The sequence below is a fragment of the Anomalospiza imberbis genome, chromosome 13, assembly GCF_031753505.1.
Source record: "Anomalospiza imberbis isolate Cuckoo-Finch-1a 21T00152 chromosome 13, ASM3175350v1, whole genome shotgun sequence".
NCBI lineage: Eukaryota > Metazoa > Chordata > Aves > Passeriformes > Viduidae > Anomalospiza > Anomalospiza imberbis.
In genome coordinates, this window is record NC_089693.1 from 17,079,022 (window position 1) to 17,099,106 (window position 20,085).

The 20,085-nt window shown below is 47.4% G+C and overlaps 1 protein-coding gene across 5 annotated transcripts in view; it reads left to right on the forward strand.

The window, feature by feature from the left end:
• Positions 1-5,379: 5,379 nt before the first annotated feature.
• Positions 5,380-20,085, forward strand: part of ZNF592 (zinc finger protein 592) — a 35,630-nt gene continuing 20,924 nt past the window's right edge. Inside the window, exons 1-2 of one of the 5 annotated variants that reach the window (XM_068204240.1) lie at positions 5,380-5,534; positions 9,253-11,564. In XM_068204240.1, coding sequence (XP_068060341.1) covers positions 9,261-11,564 — 2,304 coding nt within the window. In that variant the 5' untranslated portion in view covers positions 5,380-5,534; positions 9,253-9,260. Of the gene's footprint in view, positions 5,535-5,733; positions 5,759-5,903; positions 5,928-6,454; positions 6,927-9,252; positions 11,565-20,085 lie in introns of those variants that run through there. The other 4 variants (XM_068204241.1, XM_068204243.1, XM_068204242.1 and 1 more) reach the window with 4 other exon arrangements.

Genomic DNA, 20,085 nt, shown 5'->3' on the forward strand with positions numbered 1-20,085 from the left:
CCTAGTTATGAAGAAAAGCCTCTGCCCCAGATTTGGAACAGTTTAAAATCCTGCTCCTCGGCACAGCTTGTGGGATAAAGCCTCAGAATGTGCTGCCCTGCCTGGGGCTGGACCCACCCCACTCACACCCCGCTGCGTATTAAATTGCTCAGATGCCTCACAGTCCCCCATGACCTTTTAACTACACCACGGGGAGGATCAGCAGGGTTCCTTATGAGCACCTGGGAAAGTTCCAGAGGTCATTTCAACAACCAGAAGCATGAGGAGGGTATTTAAGTATGTAAGTGCCAGGGAAGAAGTGGCACGGGTTGGGGGGGTGAGGGGAGGGGCCTGTGCACCAGAAACCCTCGTTTCTGAGCTATTTTATCCTTACTCTAGTAGTGGAATTTGCTTCTGTACATTAGCCCCTTGTTTTGGGGCTATGTTGTCCTTAATCGTTGTTTAACATCTGGAAACATATTCATATGTTCTCATAAATACCTCTCCTAGCTCTGTGCAATAATTTGAAGCAGAAGAATTTAATCTACTGACCTCTTCTTTCCTACCTTACCTTAAATCTGGTCATGGTGGCTGCCTGTTCCTCCTGTTGGGAAAAAACATTCCCTCACCCCTCAGCTACACCTGTACCATGTACTGATCTTGTGCCAGCATCTACAGTCCCATCCCTCTTTTTGTGAGTGTGCAAAGCAATTTCTTGAGCTTTCTTGGGGAAGTTTTTCAAGATACAACTGCACTGATATTGCTTGGAGTGTGCTACTGGCAGTTTAAGACATAGAACCCTTATGGAATTATTTTTCCTGCAATGTTCTCAAGCTTTGTTTAAACTTTTTACCAAAGTTCGGGAGAGTTTCCAGGAGCAATGTGGGTTGTGGCTCGATGCTGCTGGTCCTTCTACCCCAGCAGCTCTCCCTCCAGCTGGATCCCACCTGGGAGTCAAGTACCTTAGTCTTTGTTTTTGCCCACACAACCACTTGTCAGACTATGTGTGAGCTGAACTTGAATCCTGGGGGCAGTTCTGGGCCCCTCATGACAAGATGTTGAGAGGCTGGAGCACATCCAGATAAGGAAATGGAGCTGGGGAATGGGCTGGAGCACCAGGAGCAGCTGAGGGAGCTGGGGGGACTCAGACTGGAGAAAAGGAGCCTCAGGAGGGACCTTCTGGCTCTGCACAACTCCCTGACAGGAGGGAGCAGCCAGATGGGGCTTGGGCTCTGCTCCCAGGATGACAAGAGGAAATGGCTTCGAGTTGTATTAGGGAAGGTTTAGGTTGGATATTAAGGAAATTTTCTTCACTGAAAGGATGTTCAGGCACTGACCCAGCTGTCCAGGGCAGTGGTGGAGTCCCCACCCCCGAAAGGATTTAAAACACAAGTGGATGTGGCAGCTGGGGACATGGTTTAGTGGTGAACATGGCAGTGCTGCATTAATGGTTGGACTCAATGATCTTAGAGGGCCTTTGCAGCTGAAATGAGTCTATGATTCTATGATGAGGGATGATTCAAAGTTTCATTCCTTCCCTGAAGAGGTTTACCGGCCTGGAACAGCTCTCTCTGGTTCACAGAGCTGTCCCACTGCCATTGCATGGGGCAAGTGGAGGCACAAAGGCAAGGACAACTCAAGCCCTTGTCACCCAGGGAAATGTATGGGGAAACCATGGTGTCCCCCAGCCACTGCAGCCACAGGAGACATTGCTTCATCAGGAGAGGCTCTTGAGAAGGTTCTCTTGCCACAGGCTGGAGCGTGGGAGTGAGTCCATTCAGAGGCAGCTGGAGAAGGAGAGGGGTCACTGTGAATCCCACTCATGTTCAGCAGCCATGAGGAGCCCCTCAAGTGCTCATGTCAGCTCTTCTCAGGCAGAGCAACACGGAGCCCAGGGCACTGCTGTCAGCACAGAGGATTGCACAGAGGGTCCTTGCTTGCCCAGACCTTGGAGTGTGTCCGTACTGCTCTGGAGCCTGCAGTTCTCATGGGTGAAGAAAACTGGCTGTCTGGAAGTTATTCTCCTGGTCTTCTGGTGGAGTAGTAGAATGGGTTTGGTATTGCACCAGAAAAAGCTGATATGGGCAGCGTGCATCCTTGGCATTTCAGCAGGGTTTGACTACAACCTGCCTGCAAGAAATCTCATCATGTCTCCAACTGGGAATCCACCAAATTCCAACAAATGGGATTCAGAAGCATGTCAGGGTATGAAACAGTACTTCTCTATTGGGATTTTTACACATTATGGTTCTTATTCCTGTTGCCAAGCTCGCTGGGATACATGGTTTTGTTCTCTTGGATTTGAATCAGGAATTTAAGGTCAGGGCTCCATCACTGCAAGAGAGTATCACAACCACTACAGGTTGTGCTGAGTGAGCATGGATGTGGAGTAGAGGCAGGTTTTCCTGTGTTTATGGTGGATCAGTGGTTGTACAGAGGGATCTTCATTGAAGACATGCACAAGCTCATCAATATTTGTGTCAATAAGGAAAAAAATGGAAAAAACAGTTTGGGGCAATGAAGAGGCCAGGCCCTGGGAGTGAGTGAGACCAAAAAGCCAAAGTGATAGGTGTAAATGGTTTTAAATGTATACAGAAGACATCTGTGTAATTAATTACCCTGATTTAAGTTACACCGCTTTTACACTTTACACCAAGGGCTACGGTGTTATCTTAGAGGAATGCTTGTGTCTGGGGATTCATACTCACCGTGCCAATAACAAATCTTCCCCAGAGTTTCTGAAACATTAATTATAATTTTGTAACAGGCAAGTTTTGCAACCAGCTCAAGGTAATTCACTACAACATAGACGTCTGGCAGAAACAAATGAGTCGCTGATGTGAAAACTGACAGTTGCTTAGACATGAATGCTCAAGACTTTGTAATGTTTGTTATTAAAAATAAAATGGGTCTCACTGTCCTTGCCAGCCTGCCTGCCTCCATACACTTTTCAACACACTAGGACCTGGGAAGAACCATTTCCCCCAGCTAAAAAGCAAGCACAAACAACCCCAAGCAGGTGAAGAATTAAAAGTTAAGGTCTCACATATAGCTGGACATAGCTTAAGAGTGTTTCATCCAGGGGCTTCCCTCTCTGAGGTGCCACCAGTGGGTCCCACCAATGTTGCTCCCTGCTCAGGCCTCAGTGCCCCCCAAGTGCAGAGGGCTGCTCTGTACATTGTCTCCTTAGATCAACAGCTTTTGTCTTTTCCACATCAAATCACAGAATCCCAGACTGGTTTGGATTGGAAGGGACCTTAAAGCTTATCCTGTTCCATACCCCTGCCATGACTGCCATGAACAGGGACACTTTCTACTAGATCAGGGTGCTCCAAGACCTCTCCAGCCTTGGATACTTCCAGGGGTGGGGATTCCACAACCTTCACAAAACAAGCCTAAAGGGACAAATTTAAATTTTAAAAGAAAAACAAAGAGGAGGAAGAGGTTTTGCTTCCAGATATGTCAAATCATCACACTGTACTACAAATAAGAAGAGGAAGGTGACTTTTAGGTCATGCTGAAAGACATAGACTCTCCTTAGAGCATTTTGTGTATCTGCTGTCTTGAGGAAGGGACCTCAGCCACTCCAGGACTGTCTCTTCTCCTCGGCCATCTGAGGGATGTAGCTAAATTCCCACTGGCATTACATTTCTTAATTATCACAATCCTTCAAATTACCACAGCTTTCCGGCAAGCTACAACATGTTCAGAGCTGTGACAGCTCTTAGTAAATTGTGTAACAAATGTCAGCTCTCTTACTAGATACAATTTAGAGGTTTTGGTAGACATGCACTAAAATTAGAGGTAACAGTTGCAATTTTTAAAATGTTTTCTGTTTGTGATTCCCTTTGTCCTTTGCTCGTTTTTGGAAACTGGCTATCGCCTCCAAAAGAAGTGATGACATTGATTCAGAAATCGAGCATGTGAAGCTACATGTGTCAGCTAGAAAAAAAGATTTTTTTTTGCCCATGATGACAAAGAAAAAATAATTATTTAACTAGATGAGAATTAATGAAGTATGAGCAATGCTGTATGTCTGGTGCTGGGGGTAGATGGCTAAAATGTCAGTTCACAGGAAGACAACCTCAAGAAATACTGTTGATTTATTACGATAGGAGTGTGCATATCCACACCTCGATACAAAATGCTTCACAGCATCCCAGAGTACTTGAAGTTGGAAAAGAACTCCTGGGGTCGTCTGGTCCAGCCTGGAGCTGGGGCGGCTAATGCTGGCTGCTCAGAAAATCCCAACTGCTTTTGAACACCTCCAAAGATGGAGACTCCACAGCCACCCTGGGCAACCTGAGCCAGCCTGTGGTTACCATCACAGGAGAAAAGTATTTCCTGATGTGGATCAGTGTGTGCCCGTGGCCTCCAGTCCTGGCACTGGGCACCACCGGGAAGAACCCGGCTCCTTCCTCTTTGCACCCTCCCTGCAGATACTTGCAGACCTGGATGAGCCCTCCCTGACTCTGCTCTTCCACAGGATGAACAGCCCCAGCTCTCTCAGCCTTTCCTTACAGGGGAGGTGCTTCAACCACTTCATCATCTCCACGGCACCTCGCTGGACTCTTTTCAGTATGTCCATGTCTCGTGCTGAGGAGCCCAGAACTGGACGTGGGTTGAGAACAAACAATATCCATCACTCTCCCCTCATCCCCTGAACTTGCCATAGAATCGGTTTGGCTTGGAAAGGGCCTTAAATTCATCCCATTCCACCCCCTGCCATGGACAGGGACACCTCCCACTAGCCCAGGCTGCTCCAAGCCCCATCCAACCTGGACTGGGACACCTCCAGGGATGGGGCAGCCACAGCTGCCCTGGGCACCCTGTGCCAGGGCCTGACCACCCTCACAGGGAAGAATGTCTCCCTAACCTCTAATCTAAATCTACCGTTCTAGTAATTTCGATGCAGAAGGCATCAGGGATGGAAGCCCTTTGTAACCTGTGCTGACAGATCCGAGATCTCCTTGTCCTCGCTGCGTTTGGAAACGGCTCCAGGGGTTATTGGCTCCGCCGCCTTCCCAGGGATCAGGGTGAGGCTCCCCAGCCTGGAGCTCCACACGTCTTCGCTCTCGCCTTTATGTGAGATCACTGGGTCGATCGGTGTAATTGTGAGCAAACCGCAACAGGGCGGGTGTGGGACACAGCGAGGAAGGAGTTGAAGACACGGAGCGGGGACTGCAGCGGGAGCCGTTCTCGGGGCAGGTTTTGGTGAGGAAACCGCAGATCAGCGGGAGCGCGGGGCCTCGGCGGCGTCAGGGGGCGGCGGGACCGGGCCGGGCCCGTGGACGCCTCTGTCAGGAGCCTCCCGGAGGGAGAGCGGCGGCGGCGGGAAGGGAAGAAGGGAAGGGAAGGGAAGGGAAGGGAAGGGAAGGGAAGGGAAGGGAAGGGAAGGGAAGGGAAGGGAAGGGGGGGCGGTTCCGCTGTGCCCGGCCCGCCCCGCCCCGCCCCCGGCCCCACCCGCCGCCGCCGCCGCCATGTTGCGGCCGTTGGTGCCCGGTGCGGGGTGAGGCCGCGCGGGCCCGGTGGGCCCGGAGGATCTGCCTGCGTGGGTGAGTCCTGCCCGCCCGCCCGGGCCCGGCCGTGCCGGGCCCGCCCCTCCCGCTGCCCTCCGCCCTCCCGCGCTCCCTCCCTCCCTCCCTCCCGCCGGCCCCGCGGCCGGGCGGTGCTGCCGCCCCGCGGGCAGGGCGGGCGGCCCCGCCGCCGGCGCACCGAGCCCTGCGCGCCCGCACCGGCTCTTCCGGCCCGCAGGCCGCCACCTCTCCCCATTCTTCAGGTCCCTGCCCCGATCGGCTGCGGTGCCCGCGGCGGCCCGGCCCGGCCCGGCCCGGCCCGGCGGCGCCGGGACAAACTTAAGTTCGGCGGGCGGCCCACGTGCGGCGGGGCCGGGCCGGGCCGGGCCGGGCTGTCAGCGCGGGGGGCGGCGGGGCCGGCCTTTGTCTCGGGTGGGGACGGCGTGGGATGGGGGTGGTGTGTGTGTGGATATGCGTGGGGATGTGTGTCTCTGTGTGTGTAGGAGTGCCACGGGCCGGACGAGTCCCCAGCCCAGCGGCCCCGTTCGCACCGAGAGCCGCACGGGGCTCATGAAACTTTCACGGGTGTTACAGCCCCGGGTCCCGCCTGCCGCTGAGCCGCCCTCCGGTTCAGCCCTCCGCCAGCTGCGGCTGCCCCGTGCCTCCTCCGCAGCCCTGACAGCGGCCTCTTCCCCCATCCCCTGCCTTCCCCGCGCTTCTCGGCTCCTGCTGTCCCTGCCCTCCCATGGGATTCCAGTGTCATGCAGTCTCTGCATCCCCTCCCGGAGACACTAGCCGGGCTTGAGCAGCCCTTGGCAGATGTACATTGTTGTTTTGCAGAATTACCAATATTTAGTAATGGCAATGTACATGATAAATAATCTCCTACAGGAGGGGATTGAAGGAGGGTCCCTTCCAACCCAAGCCATTCTGTGATTAATTTCCTTGGTGTAACTGGGGTTTCATGCTTCACTGTTAAGTGGTAATCTCAAACCTCCTCCTTAGTTTCAAAGCTGCAGAGCATCTACTCCCAGTCTCCAGAAGTCCCCGGGAATAGCACCGCTAGCAAAAGGTTTGTAAGGAGTGAGTGGAGGAAGTGGGTCCTGTGGTGCCTCTCCTTGACTTTGGAGCTTATCCATAGCACATGGCACTGGGATTTGCCATCCTTCCACAGGGCTTTTTTGGATGTCTTGGAGCCCTCCGGGTTTCCTGATTCCTGGAGAAATGTGCTATAGTGAGGTTGAGTTTGCACACTGAAATACACTCTGTACTCCGTAAGTCCTTCTCCTTCGCTCACTTTATTCACCTCTTCTACTGCTTTGCAAGTCTCAACCTCCATGTTTTCATTGGATCCTAAGCTTGGGTTTGCAGTCCATTGTACAAGAATGATGGAGTAAGGACAAAGGTCTTTATTTTCAGCTTTCCTCACAGGCTGGTTTACATAATTTCCTTTAATATCCTTTTTTTGTTTGTTATCTGTGATCAGAAGTATATAGTGTTAAGTAAAAAGTTTAAATTTATGTTATTTAAAAATCACTTCTGTCGATAAGATACTTATTTTCTAGAATCTGGGTCAAAACTTGCTTTATTCTGAGAAAGTGTAGCTTTGTATATGACAAGTTTAAGATGCAGTTCTGTGGAGAAATACTTAGGTAGAGACTTGTGCCCTCGTGATTGCAAAGCCAGTAAAACGGTGTCATATAAGACTCAAAGGCGAGCACAAATCCTTCTGAAAAAGCAAGGTTTCATCCAAGTAAAGGATATTTTGAGATGCTGCAGATACGTGGGATTTGTCTTGCATTTTAAAATAGATGCAGAGAGGTGTTCCAGAGTGGGAAGGGGAAGGTCAAGAGTGATTGGCAGACTCATTTTTCTCTGTACAAAACTCAATCATGCCAGGTTATGGAATGAAGTGTCTTCCTTGCAGAAGGATTTGTGTGCCAGAAATTTTGGGAGCTGCGTGGTGCCTAGCTCTCTCCCAGCTGGTACAACTTTTCCCACCCAAAGGAACGGGAAGTTTCAGGTCCATGCCTTTGCCAACTACAGTAATCTGTGTTGTTTCCAAAGTCCTTATCAAGTGCTGGGGATGTGGAGTGTGTGGATAATGTGAGCTTCCAGGGATTTCATGCCCAGTTGTGATTCCTTGAGGGACGTGGTTGCAAATTATTGCATAGCCCTTTGTGGACCTTCGTATTTGTGGTTTAATTTAAGAACAAGTTTAAGTTCAGCCACAGCAAGCCACTTTTACGCCAAGTAAATCTCTGCAGAGTGTTTTGCAGTAGATTAACCAAAGCAGCACCTCTGGGACTTGTCTGGAGGAACGGCTGAGCTAAAACTCAAAGACCACTGTGTCCCTGTGTTCCACTCCAAGTGATTTCTCCTGGCCCAGGAGTTGTTCCCCATTTTAGCAGCCTGGCAAGAAGGGTTGAGCTTTGTTTGGTTTGACTGTGATGCTCAATAAACTTCTAAACTGAATCATCAATAACGACAGCAGCCTTAAATCGGGCCCCATTTGGGAAGGCATCAGGTGGCTTTTCTCTCTCCCTCTCCCTTGCCCATGGTCCTCTTCTCTGCCTGTACCTCTGCTCCCAGTTCTTCCCCGTTGTCCTGGAATCCTGCCACCCCCTTGGTCTCCCTGGCTTGCTGCTGGCTTTGGCAGCATTGTTGCAGCCCAAGTCAAGTGTGGCAGGACTCACCTTGCCTGTAGATGCTCCTTGCCAAGCAGGAACTGGTGCTCTGCTAGTTCTGTTGACACATTTTGTTTTTTCTCCCATACCTTACATACAGCACACACCAGTTCACATAAATTTGGGGTTTAAATAAAATATATTAAAATAATGACACATTAAACATTTGTGAAGTCTCTGTATTTTAGCAGCTTGAAAATATTTTGGTTAAACAGTGTAAATCCAGTATCCCTGACAGTAGTGAACACAAATGTTCTAGTAATTCTGTGCTTTCAGTTTTCATACATCTCACCAGAGCTTGATTATTGCTGTTGTAGGTTGCTGTGTTGAGTGCTCTAAGTCCCCACTTCTTTTCTGAAGAGCTTAGAAAGAAAGTGCTGGCTGGGAGCACAGTTTCATCTTACGATTTGGATATAGTTCTTTATTCTATCTTTGGGCGGTTTTTGCTTCACATCATAATTAAGGATTGCCCCTGTTTCAAATGATCCTTCTTGGAACTGTTGTATTGAAATATTTACTGAAGACTTCTATTATTTAAATTGCTCAGGGTAGGGAGTCATCTCACTTTTCAGGTCTGTGTCTCTTGGGCCACCTGTTTGCCCCTGCCTTTCTTCCTCCAGAAAAGATTTGAGTTCTTCAAATGTGACATCTGTTGAGAAATCAGCAGTGATTGCTGTCTATTAGCTCTACAAAAGCCCCATCCAAACAAAAAAAAAAAAAAAACCCTCTGCTAATGTACTTCAGAACCTTCTGTTGAGGCTCATGATGGTGGCTGGCTTTGGATTAGTGGTGCACCTGACAGGTTGAAAAGATGTCCCCTGCATGAGCTGCGTGTGGTTTCAAAGGCCATGCTTGTACCAGCTCTGTTCTTGGGGATCCTGGAATAAGGGGATGCTTGCTGTCTCTCACCATGCTGCTTAAAGCAGCTCTGAGGAGCAGCTCTGCCCACACCCCAGGCTTTGGGCAGCTGTGATTTTTGTCACAGAAGATGTTGATGCGCATGAGTCTTAAAAAGTTTGTCCATGGGGGAAATGTACTTGACAAAGTATTCTTTGTGCTTTTGCTTGTAGCTTTCATCATGGGGGACATGAAAACCCCCGACTTTGATGACCTCTTGGCTGCTTTTGACATCCCTGATCCAACTAGTCTCGATGCTAAGGAGACCATTCCATCAGCTGGGGAGGAGAGTGAAAATCACCTGAAGTCATCGGGAATGTGCATCGATGAGAATGTGTCCTTATCCCACTCTCTGCCTCCCTCTGATGCACCTGTTGTGAGTGTGATAGTGAAGAACACAAGTCGCCAGGAGTCTTTTGAGGCAGAAAAGGAGGGGAATCACCTTGGAACTGGTCTGTTACACAATGGGTTTCGTGGCTCTGATCTGCCAGCTGAGGCTCATGCTTTAGTCCATAATTATGGCAAATTTGAGTCAACTTTTATTAATGGTGACAGCTCGAGAGGTTACTCTGATAAACTGGATGAGTCAAAGTCAGAGCCTTTGCCAACATTTAGTCAGTTTAGCCCCATTTCCAGCCCTGAACCAGAGGATACATTCAAAGAGAACAGTATTGGGGATAAACCCAAACATGCCCAAACTCCCTACTTTCCACCGCCTTCGATATATGTACCAACAGGGGCTTCAGTCCTAGATCATTTTAGGAAGGTGCCAGAGCCCGAATTAAGCATGTTTGATCAGTACTGTAAAAAGGAGCAGAAGGCAGAAATCCACTGCCAGCCAGAGAATAGGCTGGAAATGAGCAGGAGAGAGCAAGACAGAGCAGTGGAGAGGTTTGCGGAGTCAAGCAAGGACTTGTTAGATACCAACAGCTTTCTTGGGGAAGGCTTGGTGTTTGGAGACCTCCCTCACAACAGTTTAGGAGATGGCAAGGGGTCTGTGCCCGAGCTAAACATGTCTTCGTCAATACCACCTCGGCAGAGGCTAAAGCCAACTCATTCCAAGTTGTCATCCTGTGTGGCAGCATTAGTAGCTCTTCAGGCCAAAAAGGTGGTGTGTATTCCAAAAAGCGATCAGCCAAATTTTACCAAGGAACCTGGTCCTTTTAAAGACGGGATGAAGGGAAGTCCAAAAATGCCCAAGTCGCCAAAGAGTCCTCGAAGCCCCTTGGAGGTGGTGAGGAAGGCTAGCAAGCAGCCTGAGAGTCCTCGGAGTGTGTGCAGCGACAGCAGTGGGAAAGGCTCTCCTTCCATGGCAGCTGGCTCTCCGCCAGCTATTCCCAAAGTTAGAATAAAGACTATCAAGACATCTTCCGGTGAAATTAAAAGGACTGTAACTAGAATTTTGCCAGAGAATGATGAGTTGGGCAAATCTTCAGAAGAGTCACCTGCAGAAACCTCTTCTGCTGAAGAGTTTATCAAATCTTTCCCATCCCCTGACACTAGTGCAGTTACAGAAGGTGAGGCTGGCAGGAATTCAGCCAAAAACGGGGCTGCTATGGCTATCCAGCTGTCAAATGTAATGAGTCCTTACTCAGACAGTATGAAAATGGATATTGCAAACAGCACTTGCACCGTGTCCTTATCTCCACTGCCAAACTGCGGGAGCGGTGCCATAAAAGTGGGGGTCAAGAGGCAGCAGCAGGGTACTGTGACGCAGCCATCCAACACAACCACCTCCAGCCTTCTTCCCAAAGCTGTGCACTTAGCAAATCTCAACTTGGTCCCCCACAGTGTTGCTGCTTCTGTTACAGCGAAGACATCAGCACAGAGGCGAAACCAGCCTCAAGTGACACAGATGTCAGTGCCACTGGTGCACCAAGTCAAGAAAGCTGCTCCCGTTGTCATGGAGGCATTCCATAAAGTGCTACACAGTGCCAATCCAGTGCCGATATATACTCCGAACCTTAGCCCCCCGCCTGACAGTAGTATTAATTTACCTGCCTCTGGGTATTGTTGCCTGGAATGTGGGGACTCATTTGCCTTAGAGAAAAGCCTGACTCAACACTATAGTAGGCGAAGCGTTCACATTGAAGTCATGTGCACTCAGTGTTCAACTATGCTCCTTTTTTTTAATAAGTGTAGCTTGCTTAAACATGCACGAGATCATAAGAGCAAAGGATTTATCATGCAGTGTTCTCAGCTGCTCATGAAACCAATTTCCATAGACCAAATGTTTTCACCTTCTCCTACAAGCTCTCCAGCTTCTCAGACTTTTCTCTCGTCCTCTCCTCCACCTAAGTCCACTGCTGCTTCAGGAGGCGGCGTAGGGATTTCTGCAAGCACTCAGCCAGCCTTGCCTCTCTACACAGACCCACAGAGGCTAATCCGTCATGGACTTAAGTGTTTGGAGTGTAACAAGCAGGAGCAGGATTACACTTCTTTAGCAGCTCATTACCAGAGAACCTCAGAAGATAATGAGAGACTGGTAAGTCATCATTTTAATGTTATTAGTTAAATCTCTCCGAGTTTAAAGAGATTGTCCTCAAGGGGGAAGGTAGGCATCGTGGTGGCAAATGAGTTGCTTTGCCTAAAAAAGTGCTTATGGGGAGAATTTGGAATGCACATGAGCCCAGACGCGTGCACGTGGAGAGATGTTCAGTGTTTGCTTGCTTTCTTTCTACCCTCTGCCAATAAAAAGAGCGTAGTTAAGGAGACTGTGGAGATGCTCGAGTGTCAAAGAAAGGTGATGGAGATGAAAGATTGCTTGGATGAGGCATGCAAAAAGCTGTAGGGGAGGATCAGTGGAGTGTTACCTGAAACAAGTTTTTGTGCTGTAAGTGTGGCTGGAGGAGAGCTGGCACAGTTGAATGTTGCCTTTCCTGGAACTGGTGCCAGAACCTTCTGTGTGATGCGTTGCACATCGGGTGTTATTGTTGCTGTTGGTGTGGTCAGCTGTGTATTGGACAGGCCTGCTGTGGTGTGTGGGGGGGAAGGCTGGTGCTGGCTGCTTTTGCCCTTTGGCTGGTACAGGGCAAGTGGGTGCATAGCAGGGTTCTTGTTAGTGGCTTCCTGCCTTCCTCCTGTGCTGCCCTGCTCAGGTCTCCACCACCTTTATGGACCTGGTTGGAATCCCCTTAAATTAAACTGTAGATTAGGTTTCCCCTGATGAAGAGAAGATGATTATTTTTGTGGACCAGGACCATACACTTTGATTATGGCTTTTATTTTAGAAGACAGGGTCAGTCTTGTTTAAGTGTTAACCAGTCTGCAGTTGAAGAGGAGGAGGACTCCTTTCTCCTTCTCTCTTTGGATGAGGTGAAAGCTTTCCAGGTAGGTGTGGCTGCCAGTAGAGCTGGCTCACAAAGCAAGGGCTGCAAAAGACCAGGACTCCATGCCATCATTTGGGAAGATGACCACATCTCTGCCATAGCTGTCAGAACACCTGCCCTCTCCAGAGCCTCCCTGTGCTGCTTGAATGGCTTGCAGGAGTATTGAGGTTGCTGTGGTCCCATTTAGATAGTTTATTATCTTAAATTCATCAGCCACCAAAAAAAAAAATAGTTTATGGCTGAATGGTTTTGATGTCATAAAAAATGGTGAGGCCAAAAGGGATCAGTGTGGCCACATAATCAGGTTTCTTGCCTCAGGCAGGTCAGTGAGCACTGCGCTCTGTCAACACACCAACTTATTTTTCAACTATAATGCTTTTTTAGGAAATGTCAGCAGTCTGGCATTAAAACTTCCAGGAGAAGGGATACAGTGAATGCTCCAAAGTGATCTAAAATGTTAATCAGTGGCATTAAAAATGTACTTCCTTATTTCTGTTGTGGGATTATCAATTCAAGAGCTCCTTAAAGAGGAAAAGAATGTGTGATAGTAAGTATTTTTAGCTTGTAATCAAATAATTTATTCTGTAACTTAACCAAGAATAGAGTTTACGCCTCTCACGTCAAGTAGTTCTGCTAGATGTGAGATTATTTTTGCAGTGTTTTTCTGAAGAGAAACACTGGAAAAAGAGGCTACTTTGAGGTCCTGAAACCAGTTCCTCCCTGTTAGATCTTCCCATGCTTACACTCCACAGGACACATGCGCTGCTCTGGGAGTCCTTTCCCACTGTATCTGCTGTCCTCCAGGCTGCCTGGTGGTGCTCCATGCTGTTCCCATAACATCTGTTTCAATAAAGTTGTTACATTTCTAAAGGAAATAAGCATTTGTGACCCATGCCTGTAATGTGTCTGGATTTAGCAGTAGCTGATGGAAACCATCCCACTGCCTTTTACCAGAGCCCAGGTGTTTGGTGTCACTGGGCTGAGAGGTAAAAGGATGGGTGAAATTCAGTGGTCTCATTGGGATCCCTGATTCTCTGAGCTGTCCAAGGGAAAAGGTACACGTGGATAACACAGTGTAGCTCCCAGCAGTATCAAGGTCTGAAAAGCTGAAGGTTTTGCATATAGGGTAATAATGAACGTAATACTATTAATAATGGTGTGAGGAGGTCGTATGTGAAGCTGTTGGAATGTGTGTCATAAACTCCTGGAATAGGAGAACATGGCCACCACTTTCTGAAAGATACCCTGACTCTGCATTAGGTTAATTCCTTGGGTTTTTCTTTCTGGTTTGATCAGAAAAAAGAGAAGTGTTGGTATAAGCAGGAGTGGATCAAGTGACTGATTTTGCAAACACTTTCTTACATGGTAGAAGTGGTTAAAAACTCTGGTTTCCATCTGCAGAGTTGAGCCAGGACACTTGTTTTTTTTGGTGCAGTGGTAGAAATTGGGTGTAGAGAAATTCTTCCCTGTGATCGGGTGAGGCCCTGGCATGGGGTGCCTAGAGAAGCTGTGGCTGTCCCATCCCCATAAATATTCAAGGCAAGGTTGGATGGGGCTTGGAGCAACCTGGTCTAGAGGGAGGTGTCACTGCCCGTGGCAGGGGGGTGGAATGAGATGGTCTTCAAGGTCCCTTCCAACCCAAACCTGTCTGGGATTCTCTGATTCTCTGAAATTGGGTTGCTGAGGAAGGCGTTGATGTAACGCCCGTAGTGAATGTTTTAGTGCCCTGGTAGTGGTTCAAAACCACTATGTCTACAGGGCAGAAGATGTTGATTTACATACTGGTACATCTAATTAAAACCACAGTCCACACCAGTTGTCGTTCTTGATCCACAGCAAGCTGCAGTGGTGGGACAATCTGTCAGGATGCAGAAATAGTATTAATTGTTGTGGGCAGACTTGGCTATGAACCACATCCCTAGATCTCAAGAGACTAATTAGCTAGAATTTTATCATGATTTTGTGCATTTTGAACAAAAACTCTGTATTTCTTCCTCCATACCTGATGTCTATGTCACTGTGTTGAAATGCTGGTTTAGAAGTGGTGGTATGGGGCGTGATTGTCATAGTTTCTTAAGGACAGCAAAAAACTGCACTCTGATAATCTGGAAAATTTTTGTATTTTAAAATTTCTTATTGTATCTCAGAATTCAGGCACAAACTCTTTGCCATGCCTCACTGAGAAACTAGGAAGTACTGATGCTTTCCACATAAAGACTTGGCTTGATTCATGCCTTCTAAGGAGCTTCCAGAAGTAGCAGGGCAGGTCCCCTTTGTATTATGGCCAAAAGCTTTTAATCTGTGACTATTCAGATGCTTGGTACCAGATTGTCCCTAAAAAACGAGGATGCTTGGAAAGGGTAGATGAATGTATAATGGAAAGAGCAACTTCAGCTGAAGGGAAAGGATAAAAGCAATTTATCCACAGCATCTGGGTTTGTACTAGAAGGTGGAGACTCATGGAAAATAAGCCAGGTGATTTTTGATCCGTGTTCTTGAAAGCTTTTCTGTTAAATGACACCAAATCTGCATGCACATCCAGTTTGACTGTAACTTGTGAAACCAAACGGGCATTGAAGTGCTTTTAACTCAAAATCTGTTTTGGACATGGCTTTGGTGTGGCACCTTGCTAAGAAGGAAGGGCTGATCCAACAGGGTTGATGGAGAAAAGAAATAGCAGGAGAGACTTACTTTTCAGTATGATGTTTTCAGTTACCCAGAAGCTGAAGGGCGAGCACCCTGTGATAAGAGGCAGGAATGATTGGATTGGAGAGGGGGAAGAGCCTAAGCTGTCTCTGCGCCATGAGAAAATTTATCCTGTGCTGATACTGAAGACTTTTCACTTTAATTGGAATTTCTTACTGTGACTTTGTGAATTACTCTGACATTTTCAGGTTTCCCAGAGCTACTTGAAAGGAGCTTTTTGGTTTTTCTTTTTCTTCCAGATGTTGGCTTGGGAATATGGCTGTGGGTAAATCCTGCATAAATGGGATGGATAATTGTAAATTACTTTCCTAGGTGTGGCCAAAATGTGAGTGACATGGCTGGGTCACAGTTCTATTGCAGGAAGGAAGAAAGATAGTGATGTGGTTTAGACTGCAGGGAAAGGAGGAGATTTGGAGCAAGTGGGAGGAAGAGAGGGGGATGATGATGTGGTTGAGAAGGTGCTGTGGTTTTCTAAAGGAAAGACCTTTACAAAAATGATGGAGAACTTGACCTTAATGTTGTATTTTTAAACACGTACATGATTGCAGCTGCTCAGAGTGCAGCAGGGTTTATTTTGGTACAGAATATGTGTAGGATGAAGGCAGTTCCTCCCAGCCGAATACCGTGGTGGGATGGAATCTCCGTGGCTTGCAGGGGGGATACAGGCTTGAATAATCCACTTTAGAAACACAAATAACTGGATTTGTTAGATGTATGTTTTGAATGGATCATCTTAATGGATCAGAGTAACTTTGCCTTTTTTTTTGCAACTAGTGAGGCCAATTCTGCAATTTTTCAAGCTTGTGAATCAAGTTGCTCAATGGGACCTGTGTACTGCTTTTCCATTGCTGAACTGCAGGAAGGAAGCAGTATAGGAATTTGAATAGCTGGCAGGTTGGTTTTGTTCAAACCAGAAGCTGTGCTCTGTGTAGGCATTATGCTTGACAGATGTTGAAGAGGTGGTACCACATGTTCCATGTAACTTCAGGTCTGTTTGGTCTGATACAGTGGTGTGTTCTAGAGCAAAATTTTTAGGACGTGAGGGGGGGAAGGATATTCAAGTAGGTGTAGTTTATGCCAAACTAATCTTTATTTTTGGAACAGAGAAATGAGTTTAGCCTCATCTCCTTGATGTTCAATGAGATGGTTGTTAGAGGACTGCATGAAGAATGGATATACTGGAGAAGTTGGATTGCGAGGTTGGAGCAGAATCAGGTAAACTCCCAGAAATAATTGCAGCTGGGATCAGGCTTTTGAGATCTCCTGAGGGATGGTTTTGGGTATCTGTGGAGTAAATATTTGCGTTAAGGAGACTTTGGAGGGTGACTGTGTTAAAAAATTTGCTGAACCAAGCTAACAAATTAAGAAGTCATGGAAAATGGGGAGTATTTTCCAGGAGGTTCTAGATGATCTTGAAGACTGAGTAGGAAAGGTATGAAAAGCAACCAAAGGCAGGATTTTTGGTCTTGAGAACTCTTTGAATGACTGAGGTGGCACAACTGTGCAGGGGACTTATGTCAATCTGCAGCACCAGTCAGGACTGTGGTAATGCTCCCTCATGCTGGAAATAACCAAGTAGGAGAGGAGTGTATTGTTTTGTTTACCAGGATAGACTGGAATAACTGAGGGAAGAATGACCAGAAATGGAAATATGATCTCCTAAGGGGAAATTAAAACCCCTTTATGAGTTCAGCTTGGCAAAGGCATCATAAATGAGGGTAGGTCTCCTTCAGCACTGAAGCAGACAAAGGATTAAGGTGGCACTTTTTTCCCCCACCAGAAACAAAATCTGCCCTCAAGAAGTACTTCCTGTGCTCACAGGAATTGCTCTGGGCAATTCATCAGCATCAGACAGTTTTCAGGGCTCAAATTACAGGAGAGGAACAAAGCCCATGCAGCTCCTGGTGCCTGCATTTTGGATGTGCTTTTCATTGCAGAATGTTCTCTCTATCCACTCTCAACCTGTATCTGGTGTGATCTTTGTAGAAAAGAGCTTTTTAATTTAGGGGCAATAATGATGCAAGAACAGACTAAAATAGATTTACATAGAAAATCAGAGGACAGTCTGTAATCATCACAGGAATGAATTCTGGAAGAGCTTTGCAGCAGAAGTAACGGAACAAAGGACACAAACTAGTTTTGAGACAGAGTTTATTTGTTTTCTTGGCAAGGAGAGACCAGTGCACAATAACATGTGCAAGAATTAAAAGTACTTCCTGACCCTCTCGGGCGTAACTGTCTATCTACTGGTAATCAGAGATGTTTAATCCTTTTTTCTTTTCCTTTCTTATTTGACTTGACCACCCAAAATGCACCAAGGTAGCTAGCAACTCGAATAAAGTGCAAAACATAAACTCAGGACCTCTGAATTTTCTTGAACCTTTTGTTCTCCTTACTTTTTTCCTTCTTCTTTTCTCTTTTTTTTTTTGTCCAATAAAAATTTTTCAATGAGTTGTGATGTGTCCTGTTTATGTACCATCTACACAAGTAATTTAAAAGCAATTTTATTGCTGCCTTTTCTTTTTCTTCTTCCTTCCCCGTCTTAAATCAATGCTTTATAATTTATTGGCTAAAACTTGCCAGGAGCTAGTAGAACCACATGCTGCCCTGATAATTTCCCAGCAGCAAAAAAAGAAAGGCAGCCGCTGTATTTTTCCTATTTTTCTCTTCCTTCCTCCCTTTAAGTTCATGTTTTAATTTAGAAGACAAGAGGGTTGAAAATCAGCAAAAAATTCCCTTGGCCCCATAAAGCACAGTTTTTTCCCTGTCCCAAACCAAGAGTAATTAATGCAGTCCTTAGGTACTAGCAAGGATGGATTTTGTTTTTTATGGAAATTTTCCCTGTGGATTTTGTAGAAGCAAAGGGATGGAAGATATTATGATGAAAGCATGTTGGGGAAATGGAGCTCCAGGCAGGGATTGCTGGGAGTGAAGACAAAGTGGCAGGATAGCAGAGCTTGCACCCAAGGCCAAACCAGAGCATCAGGATGAGGAGGAGAGGCTGGTGAGGAAGAAAAGCCAGGGTGTGGCTCCATGGTCTGCTTAAATCAGTTGGTGATCTGTTGCCATGAGGGACCAATCTCACCCTCTCCTTCCCCACCCATACCTGGTCCTGGTGGTCCTGCAGGCCCTGGAGGACTGAGAACAGCTGGAGGGAAGAGGATAAGGAACAAGGGCTGTGAACTGGAGGTCAGGACATGGCTGAGAGTGAGGAGAAGGGCATAGCTAGAGACAGGATGGAAATGGGGCTGGAACCTGGTGTTTGCTGGCACTAAAGGGAAGAGTATTGCTTCTGCATTCTTCTTCCTGCTGGGCACCTATGATGGTGCCCCAGGTAACCTGGAGTTGTGACTGGAGAGCTCTGTGGGTGACAGGCAGGGGAATGAGAGCCCAGGTAGTGGTGATGGTCTGCTCTGTCCTGCTGTGAGGAGACGGTGCCTTCTGAGGTGTCTAGTGCTGCTGCATACACCATGGGCAATAAACACAATCTCCAGTCCAGAGAAGCCCTAGCTGCTGCATCCCTGAAAGTGTTCAAGGCCAGATTGGACAGGGCTTGGAGCAGCGTGGTCTAGAGGAAAGTGCCCCTGCAGGGTGGAGGAAAGAGCAGAGGCCTTTAACGTCACCACTGTAAGAAAAGAGAGGGAATGTGTCCCATGTAGCATATGGGGTTACACTGGTGACTTGCAAGTGTGGATGTGAAAAGTCATTTGATCCACTACGTGATCATTTTAGTGTGTGGGAGTTCAGATTTCTAGTTGGAACTAAGTGCCTACCCAGCCTTCCTCCTCACACTCTTCCCTGCTCCATCATGGAGTCCTTCCCATGGGAGACAGTCCATCATGAACAGCCAAACAGCTTCGTCCCGAGTCCTTTCCACAGTGCAGTTCTTGAGGATCTGCTCTGGGATGAATCCTTTCTGTGGGGTGCAGTCCTTCAGGAACAGGCTGGAAGAGCACGGGCCTCCCACGGGGTCAGAGGTGCTGCCAGAAAACGTGCTCCAGCAAGTGCTCTCTCCATGGGCTGCAGCGTCCTTCAGGGCACACCCACGGTGGTCCTCCATGGCGTAGAGGGGGACAGCCTGCGTCACCATGGATTCACGATGGTTTGCAGGGGAACCTGCTCTGGCATCTGGGCTCTTACTCTCACGTCTTCTCACTCATCTTTCCCAGCTGCTGCACAGCATCTTTTACCTTTTCCTAATCTGTTATCCCAGAGGTGCTGCTCAAGGGCTCGGTCTTGGCCAGTGACAGGTCCATCACAGATCTCTGTCCGACATGGGGGCAGCTTCTGGTGTCTTCTCACAGAGGCCACCCCTGCAGCCCCTCCCAACCTAAACCTTGCCACATAAACCTGGTACAGTGGGTCAAAAGAAAATATTTCAAAACTGAAATTCTTGAAATTACAGCTGAGATCATAAAGAGAAAAGAGCTACAGATTTTGCAAATTCAGAAGTAAGCTGATTTGATGCAATATTGTCTAAGATCTGTGATGCTAGTGGATTTTTCCATTGCAATTCCACTTTGTTTCTCTAAGCTGTTGAGTTTCTAGATTTACACCGATGCTTTAAACAGGGATTTTTCCATGTATAAAAAATGCATTTTGTGTTAATTTAATGGCCTTAGTTTCCAGAGATAAGTTTTTATTGGAGTGCCTTACTGAAGGTTAAGCATCCTGGTGTGTTGGGATGATTGAGGTGTGTGTGTAGGAGTTGGTCTTGGTGCAGGTCTGAGGAGGACACTGGATTTGGGAGTGTTGAAAAGTTAGTGAGGTTCAAGAATACAAATACAAAAGGTCAATGGGAGGAGGAGGAGGGATGCAACAATGAGGCTGAGGATGAATTGAAGTGAGGTGGGAGTGAGCTGAAGGTCAGGCAAGCTCCCTCAGTGGCATTGTCTCCTTAGGCTGACAAAATAGGCAGCTGTAGTCTAAGGAAATAACATCAGCTGTTGTGCTTGGATATGGTTAATTAGA